This window comes from Strix aluco, chromosome 4 (assembly GCF_031877795.1).
Source record: "Strix aluco isolate bStrAlu1 chromosome 4, bStrAlu1.hap1, whole genome shotgun sequence".
Classification (NCBI taxonomy): Eukaryota; Metazoa; Chordata; class Aves; order Strigiformes; family Strigidae; genus Strix; species Strix aluco.
The window spans coordinates 83,802,326-83,818,511 of record NC_133934.1 but is presented as its reverse complement, the minus strand read 5'-3'; the positions used below and the strand labels follow the sequence as shown (position 1 = coordinate 83,818,511).

Below are 16,186 nucleotides of genomic sequence, written 5' to 3'. Positions count from 1 at the left end.
AACTGTCTGGAACAGATGTACAAATTCAGTTCAAGCTGAATGAATATAGAGACATCAATCAAGATGAGTAAAGCCATCAGAGCATACTGTGGTCCTTACACAAAATTCACGGGCTTTACAGTTCCTTTAACATTTACAGGCCTGTATTCCTACATGCTGCTTAAAGACTGTTAGAGCCACTCTTTCTTTTTCTACTACTATATATTTTACTGTTCTGTCTGAAAATTATTATACCATCACCCCAGCTGGATTATTAAGAAAGACAGACCACAAATAAAGAGAACTCAAGCAAAACATGAAATTCTGGAGGTTTGCCCAGTGTTTCTTATTTTACTTATTAAATGCAGCAATGTTTTTGGCAAGCTCCCAAAATCTATGGTCTGTGGAAAGCAAGAAAACAATTGAGTTGTAATGTGTGGTTTCTTCCACATGTAAATGGAGTGAAACTTCCTTGATGTGGTCATCACGAAAGTTTCAGAATAACTTGTACTCTGCTTATCACATGATTCAATAAAAATTTTTAAATGAAAACAAACCTTTTCTGTCATAAGGTGTTTTCTGTCATAAAGTTGCATCAAGGTGTAATCATTCGAAACTAGGTTTGCTGTCCTTCACATGACACTTTCTGAGGTTTATCACCGTCTTCATTTCCATTTTGCTCTCCTCTCTCTCTCTCTAACATAAATATCCTGATTCTCCCAAAACAAACTATATTTAGTAGGTTTTCTAGTGACCGTGGTGTGTGTTTCAAAGGGCCCCAGCTAGCTGAAGTTAATTGGCCAGGCTGATCTCGCCTACCAGATTCTCACAATAACTCAAGTCATTAGTTAACACTCTCAAGAGGGCAGAATAATAAATACCTAGCTTAACGAAATTTTGCTATGTTTTTAGAATGCCTTTAGGCTCTTTTTCTAAAGATTCTCCCCCTTTAGGGCTGATTAAAAAGTAGCAGAGCTGGATCTCCAATCCAGACGCTTTCTCAGCATCACAGAATCATCTCGGTTGGAAAAGCCCTTGAAGGTCCTCCAGTCCAACCATGAACCTAACATTGACAGTTCTCAACTACACCAGATCCCTCAGCGCTATGTAGACCCGACTCTTCAACCCCTTCAGGGATGGGGACTCCCCCCTGCCCTGGGCAGCCCATTCCAACACCCAACAACCCCTTCTGCAAAGAAATACTTCCTAAGAGCCAGTCTAACCCTGCCCTGGCACAGCTTGAGGCCATTCCCTCTTGTCCTGGCGTTTGTTCCTTGGGTCAAGAGACTCATCCCCCCTCTCTGCACCCTCCTTTCAGGGAGTTGTAGAGGGCGATGAGGTCTCCTTCTCAAGAACATATCGGGAGCTAGAATCCCTCAAGCACATCTACTTTAAGCACTGCTAGTTGCTTCTGGAAAGACGGTGAGTGGCCACCTTCAAAAAAGCCCATTTACTCTCCAGGGCTATCCTGGAGTATATCAGCTCTCCACAGTCCCAGTTTCACCAGCAGACCTCAAACACTCAGTGGAGTGGGACTTGGGGGTCAGCCCCCATGGGCCAGGACACATGGCCCTCCCCAACCAGCAGAATCACAGAATCATTTCAGTTGGAAAAGCCCTTGAAGATCCTCCAGTCCAACCATTAACCTCACACTGACTGTTCTCAACTCCACCAGATCCCTCAGCGCTATGCATCGTCTCTCCCCACCCCAGGCAGCTGGAATGGCTTCAATGAGAGGGAGGGAGGGAGGGAGGGAGGGAGGGAGGGAGCCAAGCCCCAAAAACTTACAGCCCTAGGAGGTTTCTGTTAGTGGATCCAAATCCCCTCCAGCTGGGATGGGAACTGCAGCTTGTCGTCCTCCTTCAAAGGCAAGCACTTTGGAACCACAGAGCTACCAGTTGGGTGGGATGGGCAAGGCCTCAACAAAAGGCACCGCAGACAGGGAGAAAGTGCCCGTCCCATCACCTCGCCTGAAGGAGCTGCCACTCGGCTTTGCTGGAAATCCCTTCATAGGCACCTAACCCTGCCTGCAGCCAAGGCGCCCATGACATGGCTGGGGGCTCGGGAGGCTCCCGGGTGCCTAAATCTGCCGCTGCGTCCGGTGCCTGTTAGTTGTTTCGGCGATAAGCGCCTTCCAGTGCTGCACAACTAACGGCTCGTTTCTTCTTCCATCACCCCATCTTCTGCCCCAGGAAGCTGAGAGAACACAGCAAGATCTCAAAGGGCGTGCTGGGCTCTGCTTGCCACCGGACGGGGAGATGCTCCGTGCAGCACGAGCCCGGACAGCCCCTGGCCGCCTCGGGCGTGCATCCTGCCGCCCACAGCTTGCAAGTGAGAGCCAAAATAAGCACAGCCGCCCCTTTGATCTCCCGCTCCTCCTCTCCCCATGCAGTGCCCCCAACATCCAGCCTCCTTCTGCTGGGGAAATTCTTGCCCGGTGAGATCACTGAAGTGACATCACGAACACCCACCAATCGAGCTGATGTGTTATCTCATCGTGATGTCACTGAGTGGATCCCACAAAAAGGAGCACGATTATACAGAAGAAAGTTTGTTTACAGGTAATTGGCTTTTTCATCAAGATTGATGGAAGAGTAATGTACAAACTGCCTGTGCATTTATACAATTGTGCTGGGATGGGAGGTTTTCAATATTTTCAGTCAGATAGGATCAAGGGATCTGTTAATTACTACACAGTGCTGTAGCACACACCAAGATGTAATTTTGTATGTTAAGAAAAGTCAAAGCATGACACTCGAGAGAAAAATAAAGCATGCATTGTCATTTTTTAAACTTTCAGAGCCCTGTAAAAAGGGCTTACAATCCTTAATTCACTTGGCATTGGAAAATTACCCATTTTGCAGCACAAGCAATGTACATCTTTTGATCTTGAAGCTGATGTTAAGTCACCCAAACTGGTGGCTTTGAGGGTTGAGTGGGGATTTCTCCCCAGTCCCCACAGCTGCTGCACTTCTCAGCACACCTGGCCGATTCAAGCAGTTCCCAGACAGAGCGGGGGGCAAAGCCCCTTGCCCGGCCACTCCTGTCCTTCCAACACACATGACACATTCAAACTGCAAAGACACTTCCCATGCTAACGGAGAGTGAGATCTGCAGATAAACCTAAGACATAAAAACAGGCTTATTCCTGTAGCCCTGCTGGAAACAGTCTGGCTCTTTTGTCATGTTGGTTAAAATTTGTGAATTGGAATATTTTCAAGTATTCCCCCTGTAAACATGAATCTAACTTACCTGTGCTTAACAGCAGCAAAACTTTCATTATAGTGTACTCCTCAAAGCTAAGCTGCAAGCGAACAAACTGCAGACTGATCTGGTGCATCCCCTGGCACAGTTCAAACATAGCGGACTGGCGCATCCGTTCCCTGCAAAGAGAAAAAAAACAAAATCCAGAGGATAAATACGGGAGAGCACAACGTGCCTGGGGTAGCCCACGCCTGAGGAAAGAGAGGTGTGACCTGGAAACCAAGCACTGATCATGCAGAGGTCAGTAAGACACACTGCAGCTGCAAAGTTCAGGTTAGGTGAGGGAGCTGGGGATGACGGAGATGAAGCTGGAGCCCTGCCAGCCCTGGAGGGCTGCCGGGTCCCAGTGCTCCCGGGCTGACAGAAAAACCCCACTGCTTGTGAGCTTTTGGGAAGCCAGGCATCACCCTGTTCAACTTCTGCACCATCCACAATGGATGGCTGAGTTCACTTCACTACCCAGCAGACCACAGGCAGCATTAACATCCAACTCCCCTAAAAAAAACCCAAACCCAGAAACAAATGTAATTTGACTTTTATACACTGACTGTGTTAATGAACTGGCAAAAATGTTTTCAAAAGTTTGAATTGTCAGAGGTTGCTCAGCTCTGCCCTGGCTGACGGAAATGAGCCTGCTGAAGGGGTCAGAACTGGTGCAACAGGGGAACCTACCCCCACTGCATTCACGTTTTTAAATGATACATCCCCCATCAGCTGACGTACAGGTGGAAACAGGTTTCAGAAACGTCCAGTGCAGAGATGAGCTGGGGGAAAGGATGGCCATGGACAACAGTAAAACCCATGGCCAAGGGCTCTGCTGCCCACCGCGCACCATCAGGTCCACAAGCTGGCAGGGCTCTGGGATGAGGGACTTCCACTGTGACAGCTTGACTCTTCTCATCCTGAATGACATAATCCCATAAAAGTATGCCTGGCAGGTCTGGAAAATGGGGAAGTGTTTTAACAAAAATAAACCAACACACGTGACACTGCGTCACTGCCTTTACGCCTAATGAGGAACCTGAAGTTAAGAAATGATTGGGATGACAACTGCCTCAGCCAACAGCGCTTACGCATCCTTCCCAAGTGACCTCCACTGCAAAATCTCCGATTACTGCTTTTCCAGAAAATGCAACAGGTTGACCTCCAAGGATGAAAGTGTAGGAACAACAAGGAGAAAAGATTTCCCAGTCACTGAAGTTCTTGTTATTGGACCTCTTACGGGGAATTCTTAGGCAAACTGTTGCCGTGGTCTCTTATTCAAACACTGAAATATTCAAAAATTCTGTATGTTTTTCCCCAAAATAATAATCTAAAATAGTCTGGAATAAAGGAGTATAGTAAGACTATCTCATTCATTAATGCAAACCTTTGCCTGTTAAATTGTAAAATACTAAGGATACATGGCTTGTATCCAGATTATTCTTTTTTTTTTTTCTCTTTAAACTTACTCTGATACACATAGCTTCAGACCCTATCTCTCTTCTCCGCGGCAAACCCAGGCTAACCTATCCTGCACAAGTTTAGGGCAGAATTAGTTACGATTTTGCTATCCCAAACCACAACAGCTACAGCAAAGAGTCACTAAGAATTGCCTGTCTCATTTTGAAACTATGATATATATGTGGGTATTTAGACAAGGCGCTATAATTGTTCGGTGACCACTACTTTTTTTCCCCCCCCCCCTAATTGCTCAACAACAATTGTCTATATTTCTTCAAACATTTTTTTCACATAATTGGGGAATTGGATGAAGTTCAGCTAATTATTTTAACCAAGCAACTGCCTTTTCGAATATACAAATTGGCTGGTGAAAGAGAAGAATCATACTGTGTGCAAACAAAGACTGATGTAATCTTCCTGGTGTTTTATTTCACTACTGCCAGAGCAGATTTTATTTTCCTCCTTAATACTAATAAAGCAGACTCCCCATTGTTATATGGGCTCTGTGCTTTTCCCCCGCTCCACCCTCTTCTTGAGACTAAGAACTTCCAGCTTTTTTTTTTTTTTTAATTTAATAGTAGTAGTAATGCCATGCTTATTTATTTTTATGATGCATCATGGACTGCAGGGAAGAAAATGAATAGAAGAAAACAGTCTTTGAATGCTTTGGACAGTGACTGAAACACTGTTTGAGAAGAGCAGCCTCCGCTGCTGGATGCACATGGGCACGACTTACAGATGCCACTTGCACACTCAGTGCCGGTCGCGTGCTACAAACGCACACACAGTGACCCTGAGCAACGGGGACCAGGTGAAACAGAAGAGGATTTGCAGAATTAGAAGACGTCAGATGCACACAAACTGGCATTTCTGAAGCTGCTGTGCTGGGGGTCCCGCTCCAGGCCCAGGTCTGCCCGAGGCTGGTGGCCACCGCCCAAGGCTCGTGGCCAACCCAGCACAGCAGCACTCAGATCTCTCCAGTGTCTGGGCATGCCCTTAGTCAGGAATGGGGAGTCCTTCACATTTGGCAACTGCAAGCAAGACTCAGCCTACCCGCCTTTGAAGACATCACCCTGAACCCCCAGCAGCGCTACAGGCTTGGGGAGGAGTGGCTGGTGACCTGCAAGTCAGAGAGGGACCTTGGACGGTTGATTGCCAGCTGGCTGAACATGAGCCAGCAGTGTGTCCAGGTGGCCAAGAAGGCCAATGGTATCCTGGCTTGTATCAGAAATAGCGTGGCCAGCAGGGACAGGGAAGGGATCTTACCCCTGGACTTGGCACTGGTGAGGCCGCCCCTCGATGACTGGGTTCAGTTTTGGGCCCCTCACTCCAAAAAGGCCATTGAATGACTCGAGCGTGTCCAGAGAAGGGCAACGAAGCTGGTGCAGGGTCTGGAGCACAGGTCTGATAGGGAGCGACTGAGGGAACTGGGGGGGTTTAGTCTGGAGAAGAGGAGGCTGAGGGGAGACCTCATCGCCCTCTACAACTCTCTGAAAGGAGGGTGCAGAGAGGGGGGATGAGTCTCTTGACCCAAGGAACAAGCACCAGGACAAGAGGGAATGGCCTCAAGCTGTGCCAGGGCAGGGTTAGACTGGCTCTTAGGAAGTATTTCTTTCCAGAAGGGGTTGTTGGGCGTTGGAATGGGCTGCCCAGGGCAGGGGGGGAGTCCCCATCCCTGGAGGGGTTGAAGAGTCGGGTTGACCCAGCGCTGAGGGATCTGGTGGAGTTGGGAACGGTCAGTGTGAGGTTCATGGTTGGACTGGAGGAGCTTCAAGGGTTTTTCCAACCAAGGTGATTCTGTGATTCTGAAACCAGCCTGAAGTTCTCCTGCCTGACTGGTTGTTACTGCCCAGAGACCAAACAGCTGCAGGCACCCCTGAGCTGACGCAGAGACAGCTGGGGAAAAAGACCCCAAAAGACCCCAGAGAGTGATCTCCCTCCCGCTGCTCCTGCTCCCCTACCTCTTCCCAAAATTACCAAATCTGGGTCTAGGACACAGATAACGGTGGCTCCTAATTGACCTCTCCCAGGAGGCTCAGAGGGATACATACTGAAGTTGAAAGGCAAAAGATATATAATAATAAGATTAAAAATAATAAGAAACATTTGTATTTAATAAAAATACATTTTAAGGTGTATCTCAGACTGCCAAAGACTGGCCGGATTCAAAATAAGAACAGGCTATTATATCCGCTATTCCTTTTGCAGGACGCCACAGTTAGTTTCTGCAGCTGCCACCATCCCTGCCTGCATTTGACCTCCACAGGCACGAGAAGCGCCAGACCTTTCATCCGATACCACAAGCCACACAGCAAAGAAAACAAAACATTTTGAGGTTTTGTCTCAGGTTTCTTATGCTTTCACTAAACAGCGTGGCAAAACACTCTCTGTGACGGCTAACCTAAAAGTATCCTGACTCAAAACCATTTTTTTTTTTCTTTTTTACACTGCATTGCACTTTGTGACATTTTACTTTTTCTCCCTTACATTTTTCTTTGTATTTGTTTTGCTTTTATATTATTGCCTAAATAGAAGAGTTTTAGTAAAAGTCAGGGGTTTTTTTTTTGGTTGTGTTTTTTTTTTTTTTGTCTGCCTTTAATCTTTTAACTACTCATAAATATTGACCTCTAGTTTACCCTCACCGAAAACCTGACGGCGTTGTTTGTAGTGCGATAAAATTATACACAGAACTAGTTACTAAGTAGTTTATTTAGCATACAGCAAACCTGTAATTTCAAATTAGTTTCCCTCCTCAAAAATCAATCCAGTTGATTTATTACTTATTTACAAATTATCGCTAACTACAAATTATGTTAGTTAATCCATGACTGTTTAATGTAAGATGAACATTTTGTGGGAGAATTTACAGTATTCAATTTTGCATTTGCTTTTTAACCCACACAGTGTAAAATAAAGAGGCTACAGAGCTTTGGGAAAATTCAGATACCGACATTGCAGATATCCCAATACCATGAAAGTAACAACAAAATAAAGCAATAGAAATGGTTCATGTATTAAAAGAGATGGGACACATAGAAATTAGGGCATGTCAACATAACATGAACAAAGTTATTTCTTCCTTACCAAATGCCTCATCTAAGAATAAATACCATCAAGTCATCACAAATGCCATTAACACCATGGGGAAAATTAAAACAAACTTCTGTGTTGCCTCCCACTCCTGCCTTTTTTTCTTTTTTTAAATGAAAAAAAATAATCAAAACCCAACCAACCAAATCCAGTTCTACCTCTGACACAGCATCTAAACACACAAACTTCTCAACACGTAAAATGGAGAATGTGAAGATCTGGAATATAAGGGCATGTATCTTTATGGCAACATTTAAGAAGGTAAGTACATTTAGCTAATAAAAGGCGTGGAGCCAAAGCTCTGAATCCGCTGTGTGGATACACATTCAGAAGTGGTGTCATTAGCTCAAGTTTAGCTTAATCCTCCTTCATAATAATACGCTTTAAACTTTACACCTTAAGTTAATCCATCTTAAGTTCCCTGAGTGTCTCCTTACAGGCTTAATTTAATGCCCAGCTCACATTCTGCCTGACCTTTCCCGCAGCAGTGTGGGCAGGCGGAGTGGCCGCAACCAGCCCTTTCCCCCCAGCTACTGCTCTGCCCCACTTCTGTCTGCTCCTGCAGAGCCTCTCTGGCCACAGGTACCTCGTGTTAACTGGTCACCGAGCTGCTCACCACATCCTCACTGGAACTGAGCTGCTGCTGCTTTTCCCTCCTTTCCCCCAAAAGGAAGATAAGGTGGGCACCTGTACTGGCGAAGCCCTTCAAGGCACCTCAGTCATCTCGGTGGGGAGAGGGGTTTTGTTCCTGCTGTTGGGTTTCTCTCAATGAACCGCAACGAACGTGTTCCTAGATGAGAAACTCCCTGGTACTTTCCCTGGCTTCATCTTCTCTTTCTGCTCACTTGATCTGGGATCTCCCCCTAACCCCATTCAATCTCTATGTTCTTGCCTCTCTCATCTCTGCCACCTTATTCCCAAACTGACTCTGGATCCCCTACCTTCCTTCCATAGGCAGGCTGCATGGAGACCAGCTCTGCGGTACCATCCCAACACCTCAGCCTGTTTCATCCTCAAGATCTACCCACGGAGAGCTGAATCCATGGATGAGAAAGTGGCAAACCAGCCCAGTCCTCCTGTTCCCCTGCTCCGTGGAAGTAGCTGTCCTTTCTTTTACACAGGAGCAAGCAACAAGGCAAACGGCTTGAGCATCCAGCTGAAACGGGACTGATGTCCCAAATCACCAAGGGATGAGCCACTCAACTCCAACAGAAATGCAGGATTTGAGCAGTCACACCACGGGAGGAGGGGTGGTTTAAGGAAGCTGCTTAAGACAAGGCATCCTAAATACCATACCAGTCATTTATCGCATTAATACCCTTACGTGACCTCCACAGAAACAACACAGCCACATCAAAAATTGTGAAACTACAGGCATGCTGTACAGAAACAACTTGTTATGAATAAGTAACTTATAATTTATGAAGTCATCATAAAGTCTGGTATTGTATATCCCCTTGTTGAGGATAGAAACTGCACCTCAGCTGACCGTAACCAAAAAGAGGAACCCACGCATCAAGGAATATGCACTCACAGGCGAAACTCAGCCCCAAACCAAACCTGATACCATGCTTTATTTACTTTCTCATGGATACTATTCAAAGCCACAGCACAAGGCATCTTCCTAAATTAGACAGGAAAGTGAAGAAAGGAAAATCTGTGGTGGGTGTTTTGAATTTTCATCAGTATTCAAGTGGCTTGATGATAATCCCAAGAAAAACTGGGCAAAGGCATCCCCTTTCACAGCACCTCAGAGGAACAAATGTGCAGCTGGCTTAGTCCCTTGGCCTCTACAGCTCAGAAAAGACTTAGGAGAAGACCACGCAACACTTGGAGCAAAACTGTGATGTCAAAGATATTATTTATGTTTCCTGATTTTATATTTTTTTCCCCTATAAGAACTGCTTCCAATTTTATTTTCAAGATCCTTTCCTTTGCTAGACTAAAACCTGCATCCATCTGAAGACTATAATTTAAAATTATTTCAGGGAAATTCAGAAAGCATATTACACTGTATCAAAACCAAAACAAATAAACAAACAAATGCAACCCAACAAGAAAACCTGCCAAAGGCCTGAAGGTCAAAACCAGTTTGGAAGCCTCAGAAAGCAAGGTGTGCCTTCCACCATGCCAGAAAGGGTCAGTTTGAACTTGGCAGAGAGAGGAGTGAAACATCACCAGACACCTTTAGAGCAAGGCAGGCAAGTTGTGGATAAAGGGGGCAAAAAGACCAGGGATGTGGGATCACAGAGTCCCTTGTTCAGCTGCTCAAACCATCTAATCAGAAAAGTCCTTGGCCTGAATTATCTTACCTGCCTTAGGAGGGGTTCATTTGTCTGGAAAAGTTTTGAGGTTCTTGAGGAAAGGAAAAAATAAACATATTATCGTAACAACAATTTACTCTTTCTTGAGGGAGTATTCTACTTCAACAGCTCCATCATGAAGAACAGTGGTAACAGAATGACACTACCTAGCACAAAACTGAACCTATTCTTCCATGCAACGGGGCCGTCACCGCCCTGCTTTGTGTGCGGCGGCACTGGGAAACGCTGCGCATCATTCTGCTCTACAGACTGTACCCAGACACCTGTTTCCCATCTTGAAGCCATTATAAATGCAACCAAAGTCAGCAGTACTGGAGCAGCACCATTAAGTTATTGCACTGATCAAAATCCAAGCCAAAATACATGCAGAATTCAGGCAAAATTCAATTATGACTTTTCATTCAGCACTTATTTCTTATTCAGCACTTTCTAATCTCTGCTCACTCTGCAAGCCACAGCAGAAAGACAAGAAACATACTCCCTTCAACATACTGCCTTCAACTCTTGAAGCTTTAGAGCCATCTCCTTCCAGGAAGGAAAAAATACCTGTTACCTTGCAGCAATGGCAAATGTGGGCACTCAATCCTGTCAAAATTAATGGCAGTTTTGTCATCAGTTTCTACTGGAGAGAAATGGATCATGCCCATTTTTCCTTGAACTTGTCAGTAAGCCAGGAGAAATAAATACCCCATCTTTGGCACCAGTAACAATCTCCTCCTCCTCCTGATAAGGCAGCAGATGCTCTCCCTAAGCAGTAAGAGATAGAGAATTCAACTATTACCCTGCAGTTGGTTAAACTGCCATGGATAAACATAGGCTGGGAATTAGGTGGTTTAGTGCTAGCCTAGAGGTAGCATAAAGGTGGCAGCCACAGATGACCACCCTGCTGCCGACACAAGTGATGGTGGATCTCAGCCAGGTTACATCACCACAGCCCCCAGCTGCCTGCTCTATCGTGCTGCTGGAAAACACTGTCCCTGCACCAGGCCCAGAGAAAAAAACAAACCAAACCTAAAGTGCCACTGCCTCAGCTCCAGTGACTGTCTGGTTTTTCAGCACAGCTCTACACTCCCAGGCCATTTGGGCTGATATTGCTGAACTGCCTGATGCAGCTATTGCCCATGTCCACGCTCCTTCATACAGAGGCAGGCAGGTGCCAGCAATCATGTCTTAAAGCCAAGTTGCAAGACCTGCCACCAAATGTCACCTCAGCTCCTCCCACTGCCCCCAAATCCCTCTGCCCTGTCCTACCTGAATTTAGCCACTACTGACAGTCAGCATTTCTTCTCTCCCCCTAGAAGGTGGGGACAAAAAACCCCCCTGTGCCCTATTAATCTGACACAGCAGCAAGGCCTTGGCACTACCTTTTACTTTGAAAATGAGGTTTTTATGGCAAGATCCTGCTGCAGTAGCAGGGAGTTGGCTCAAGGGTCCTAGAGATGCCTCCTGCTGCTGTCTTCCTGGAGGAATAGTATCAGCCATAGCATGGCCAGCCGGGACAGGGAAGGGATCTTACCCCTGGACTTGGCACCGGTGAGGCCGCCCCTCGATGACTGGGTTCAGTTTTGGGCCCCTCACTCCAAAAAGGACATTGAATGACTCGAGTGTGTCCAGAGAAGGGCAACGAAGCTGGTGCAGGGTCTGGAGCACAGGTCTGATGGGGAGCAGCTGAGGGAACTGGGGGCTTTAGTCTGGAGAAGAGGAGGCTGAGGGGAGACCTCATCGCCCTCTACAACTCTCTGAAAGGAGGGTGCAGAGAGGGGGGATGAGTCTCTTGACCCAAGGAACAAGCACCAGGACAAGAGGGAATGGCCTCAAGCTGTGCCAGGGCAGGGTTAGACTGGCTCTTAGGAAGTATTTCTTTCCAGAAGGGGTTGTTGGGCATTGGAATGGGCTGCCCAGGGCAGGGGGGGAGTCCCCATCCCTGGAGGGGTTGAAGAGTCAGGTTGACCCAGCGCTGAGGGATCTGGTAGAGTTGAGAACGGTCAGTGAGAGGTTCATGGTTGGACTGGAGGATCTTCAAGGGCTTTTCCAACCTAGATGATTCTGTGAAGTTCTGTGAATCTGACATGCAACAGGAGAAAGCTGCTCCCGGCAAGGAAGCACAAGTATGCAAAAAAATTTCCTGCTCTAAAAGTTGCTGAAAGAAGTCCTTCAGTAATGATGTCCCCCAACCAACTCTGCCACAAGAATGTGTAAACCCACCATTACCAAAGTAGAACCTTTAACCCCACAAGCTTCTCTCCAGGTGACTGGGATGCTGCAGACTGAGGGGTGTGTAGCTGGGAGCACATGACCTTGGCAGAAGAAGCTGCCGAACCCAGGCCAAAACAGGATTAGACTGAGGACCTCCAATGCTGAATACTGGTAATCAGACAAGGAAGGTCATTTCATATTAAAACAGATGTATAGACAGAGCTAGCATTTTGTGGGCTTTAGCGATCCAGTCATACAAACTTGGCAATTTTTATACTGAACTTAAAGGAGTCAGTTCTGAAAATTAGTTTTCTTCCAAGAAAGTCCTCCTGGTGATCCTAGAGAATAGAGTCTCAGGTAACTGATACTAAGAAATTTAGAGCTGCTTTAAAGTTTCAGCTAAGAGTCCTCCTGTTATATGCCTATCAACAAAGGAACCGTCAACTGCTCGTGGATAATGATTGCTAAAGGAGAGTTTCAGTTCCCAATCAGTTACAGAGAACTTGTGCTGAAATCCAACTTAATAATCAGCCAGTTATGTAACCCTAAAATCCCAAGCACATCAATAGCAAAGAACCCCAAGTATCTGCTGGAATTAACAGTTAATTATGCAGTTAGCAGAATGCTGATACCAAATACTCTCTTTTGGTTTGCATTTGCATTCCAAAAGAGACAAATCACAGTTTAAATGAGAAAATACATAATTATGCCTTTACCAAAATGCTTTTTCAATATACCACATTCAATAATAAACGATGATAGTGTACACATGACAATAAATACTCTTTTAAAGTTCATCAGAGAAAGGTATCAGCCAGAAAAGGTGCCCACTAGGTATCATTTTATACATCCATTACACCACAGCTCATTGTCATCTGGAGTGGTTCATCACCAAAATTACTGCTATATTCTGCATGCAGCGGCAATTCTCCTCTTGTGTCAACAATGCCTCAGATATCAAGACTTTGCTCATGCTGCCATGCAAAGCGTGGCATTTTCTGGAACTCAACTGAGGCATGCCTTCTTCTCATACCAGTTTAGAGAAACTGCTTCCTAATTTTTCTTTTAATCTGGAAGATTAATATTTAACTCTACAGGGGAAGCAGTGAAAGGCAGCACTGTGCACGTGAAAGGCATTTGCAGATGCCAAACAGCTCAGTGATGTGCAGAAAGATTAAAGCAGCACTATGTTCAGACAGACACTTGAAAGGAACAGATCTCTCTCTACCCTAGCCCTTCCTGCCAAGGACCTCGAGAGAAGTGAACAGACACCCTCCCAAAAGGCCTGTGGATGTCTCAAAGTCATGCTGAGACAATACTAAGAGAGCACAATTATGCCAAGTTAAATGTAAAATCACTGGGCAAGTCTTCATGCTAAAGTCATAAAAACTAACAGTCAAACCCCTTCAAACACATCACAAGCTGGAAACCTGCCAGAACATCCACTGGGCCAACAGATGATCAAGATGAAAAAGAAGTGTTTGAGAAAGATCAGGCCATAGCAGAGAAGTTAAATAAAATCTTTGCATCAGTGCTCTCTGTAAAGGAGTCCAGGAAGGCTCTGCACCGGAGTCTTGCTTTTCAGTGAGTGAGTGTGAGAACTAGTTTCAGATTAAACTGTGAGTAGAAGAGGGTTTAGAAAGAAAAAAAAAAACAACAGTAAAATGAATAGTAATAAATCACCAAGACCAGATGGCAGCCATCCATGAGCTGTAAAGCAACTTAAATACGGAATTGCTGAACTACTAACTGTGCTGTGCAGCTTATTGCTTAAATTGCCCTTATAAAAGGCATGGAAGGTGGCAAACGTGACTGGTTTCTTAAAATGGGTCTGGGACTGGGGAGGGAGCACTCAAGAGACCAGAGGCTAGCAAGTCTTGTTTCTGTATTGAGCAAAATGATTGAAAGAGGAGCATTAAAAGGTAAATAAATATCCTATAAAGGAAGAAAGTCAGTGCAGCTTTGGCAAAGAGAGGTCATGTCTCACGATGTAAGAGCGCTCTGACGATAGCACAAGGATGTTCTGGTCAATACAGGCAACGTCTGTATGATGGAAATGCTTTGCACATGCCAGGTCTAGCTGCATCCCACAGCCATATGGGGTGAGACCTAAGCAAACACCAACCCTCTCCTCCTCCTCTCCTCTGCCCTGGTTTCCACACAAAGGAAACTGGGGCATGCAGCTTGGGTATGGGCTGCAATACCGTCTGTCGGCGTGCCAGCATGGGTGATTACTGGTCTAGGGCCTCCTGCACACTGCGCTTTGCATCAGGAGGTACGTGGGGATGCAATCACAGCAAAGCTGGATTTTAAAGCTATTAAAAAGATCTCCTGAAAGCTCTTACAGAGAGCTTGGGCTCTTCATGGATTATTAGCAGCTTAAAAATAGGAGACCAAGGGTAATAATAAATGGACATCTCTCACAAGTAATGGAGGTTACCAGGGAAGTCTCACAGAGCCCTGCACTGGCGCCTGGGCTGAAAACTGCACTCATACATCATCTGAAAAAAAAATCAGTTCTATGGAAATGACAGAGCTTGCTGATGACTCCAGATGATGAAATCAAGAGCTGCCTGCAAAAAACTGCTGAGAAACCTTGCGAAACCGTGCGGCAGGCTGACAAGATGGAAGGTGAAAATCACTAATTGCAAGACAATGCAGGCAGTATAATCATCTTCCACCATACATACAAATAACTGTCTCTAAATTAACAAATATCACACAATAAAGAGACATATGCAGAACAGGTTTTTGGGGCTTCTGTCTTTTGAAAACACTTGCTCAGTGTTTACTAATGGTCAAAAAAAGCCAAGGGTGAGAGAAGAAGGGTCAAGAGCAAGACAGAAATCATAATTTTGAAACTGCATAAATTCACTGCACTCTGAACATGGCACGTCTGTCTGATCTCCTCCCCAAATTAACACGACGGGCTAGCAAAAGCACCGAGGGAGGAGAGGAGGATGGCCAGGGGTAGCAAACAACGGATATACAAGGGGAGATTAAATTGACTAGCTGATTCTTCAGATCATAGAAGAAACGATGGGACTTGATGGAGATCTCAAAGTGATAAATGGCATACACAGGATGAAGAGGAATATATCCCCTATTACTACAAACAGAAGAATGAAGTGGCACTCCATTAAATTATCAGCTACCTGCTTTAGAAACATCTCCAACAAACAAATATGCATAATTAAATTGCAGAAGCAACTGCCACAGAACATTTTAGATGTCAAGATTATAAATGTATTCAAAAAGGTATTAGGTAACTTCATAGAAGATACAGAAGGGTTATTAAGCACAACTGTCCGAATGCAATCTCCCGTTCAGAAAGTACCTAAATCACTGACTGCTGGAACGGGCAAATGAAGTATCATTTTACCCTTGTCCCAGTATTACGCTTTCTTTGCAACTGGGCAATTTGAAGGATGAGAAACTGTGCTACACGGATCTTTCTTCTGACAGTTTTTACATTCTTACAGATCTCCTTAGAACTACTTTATCTCCTGTTTTCCTTTACAGTTTCACCATCTTAACTAAAAAGCCCTAGAAATTTAAGAAATGTTTAGAGATAAAGGCATTAAAAGGCAGCACCTTTAGAAATTTATGCAAAGAAGATGAATCTATTACTTTGCCCAACCATTGACTTGTTTACAAAGAAAAAGCTCAGTAAGACTCGGAAAAATCTAGCTGAAGCATGTTACATCTATTATGTACAGGTATGACAACAGTTCTTCAAAATTTCCTTCTGTGTCTGCACTACTTTGGGGTGGATATCTAACAAAATCCTTTCATATACTTCTCTGGATGGGAACTGAGCTGCACTTTATGAAAAAGTAAATAATAGCAACAACGTATATAAAAAATTTACTGATAAAGATATCCACTTC

At 45.1% G+C, this 16,186-nt stretch overlaps 1 protein-coding gene across 3 annotated transcripts in view; it reads right to left on the bottom strand.

The window, feature by feature from the left end:
• Positions 1-16,186, bottom strand: part of NR3C2 (nuclear receptor subfamily 3 group C member 2) — a 220,759-nt gene that overhangs the window by 16,434 nt on the left and 188,139 nt on the right. For all 3 annotated transcript variants that reach the window (XM_074823833.1, XM_074823834.1, XM_074823832.1), the window contains exon 7: positions 3,232-3,362. In XM_074823833.1, coding sequence (XP_074679934.1) covers positions 3,232-3,362 — 131 coding nt within the window. The remainder of the gene's footprint in view (positions 1-3,231; positions 3,363-16,186) is intronic.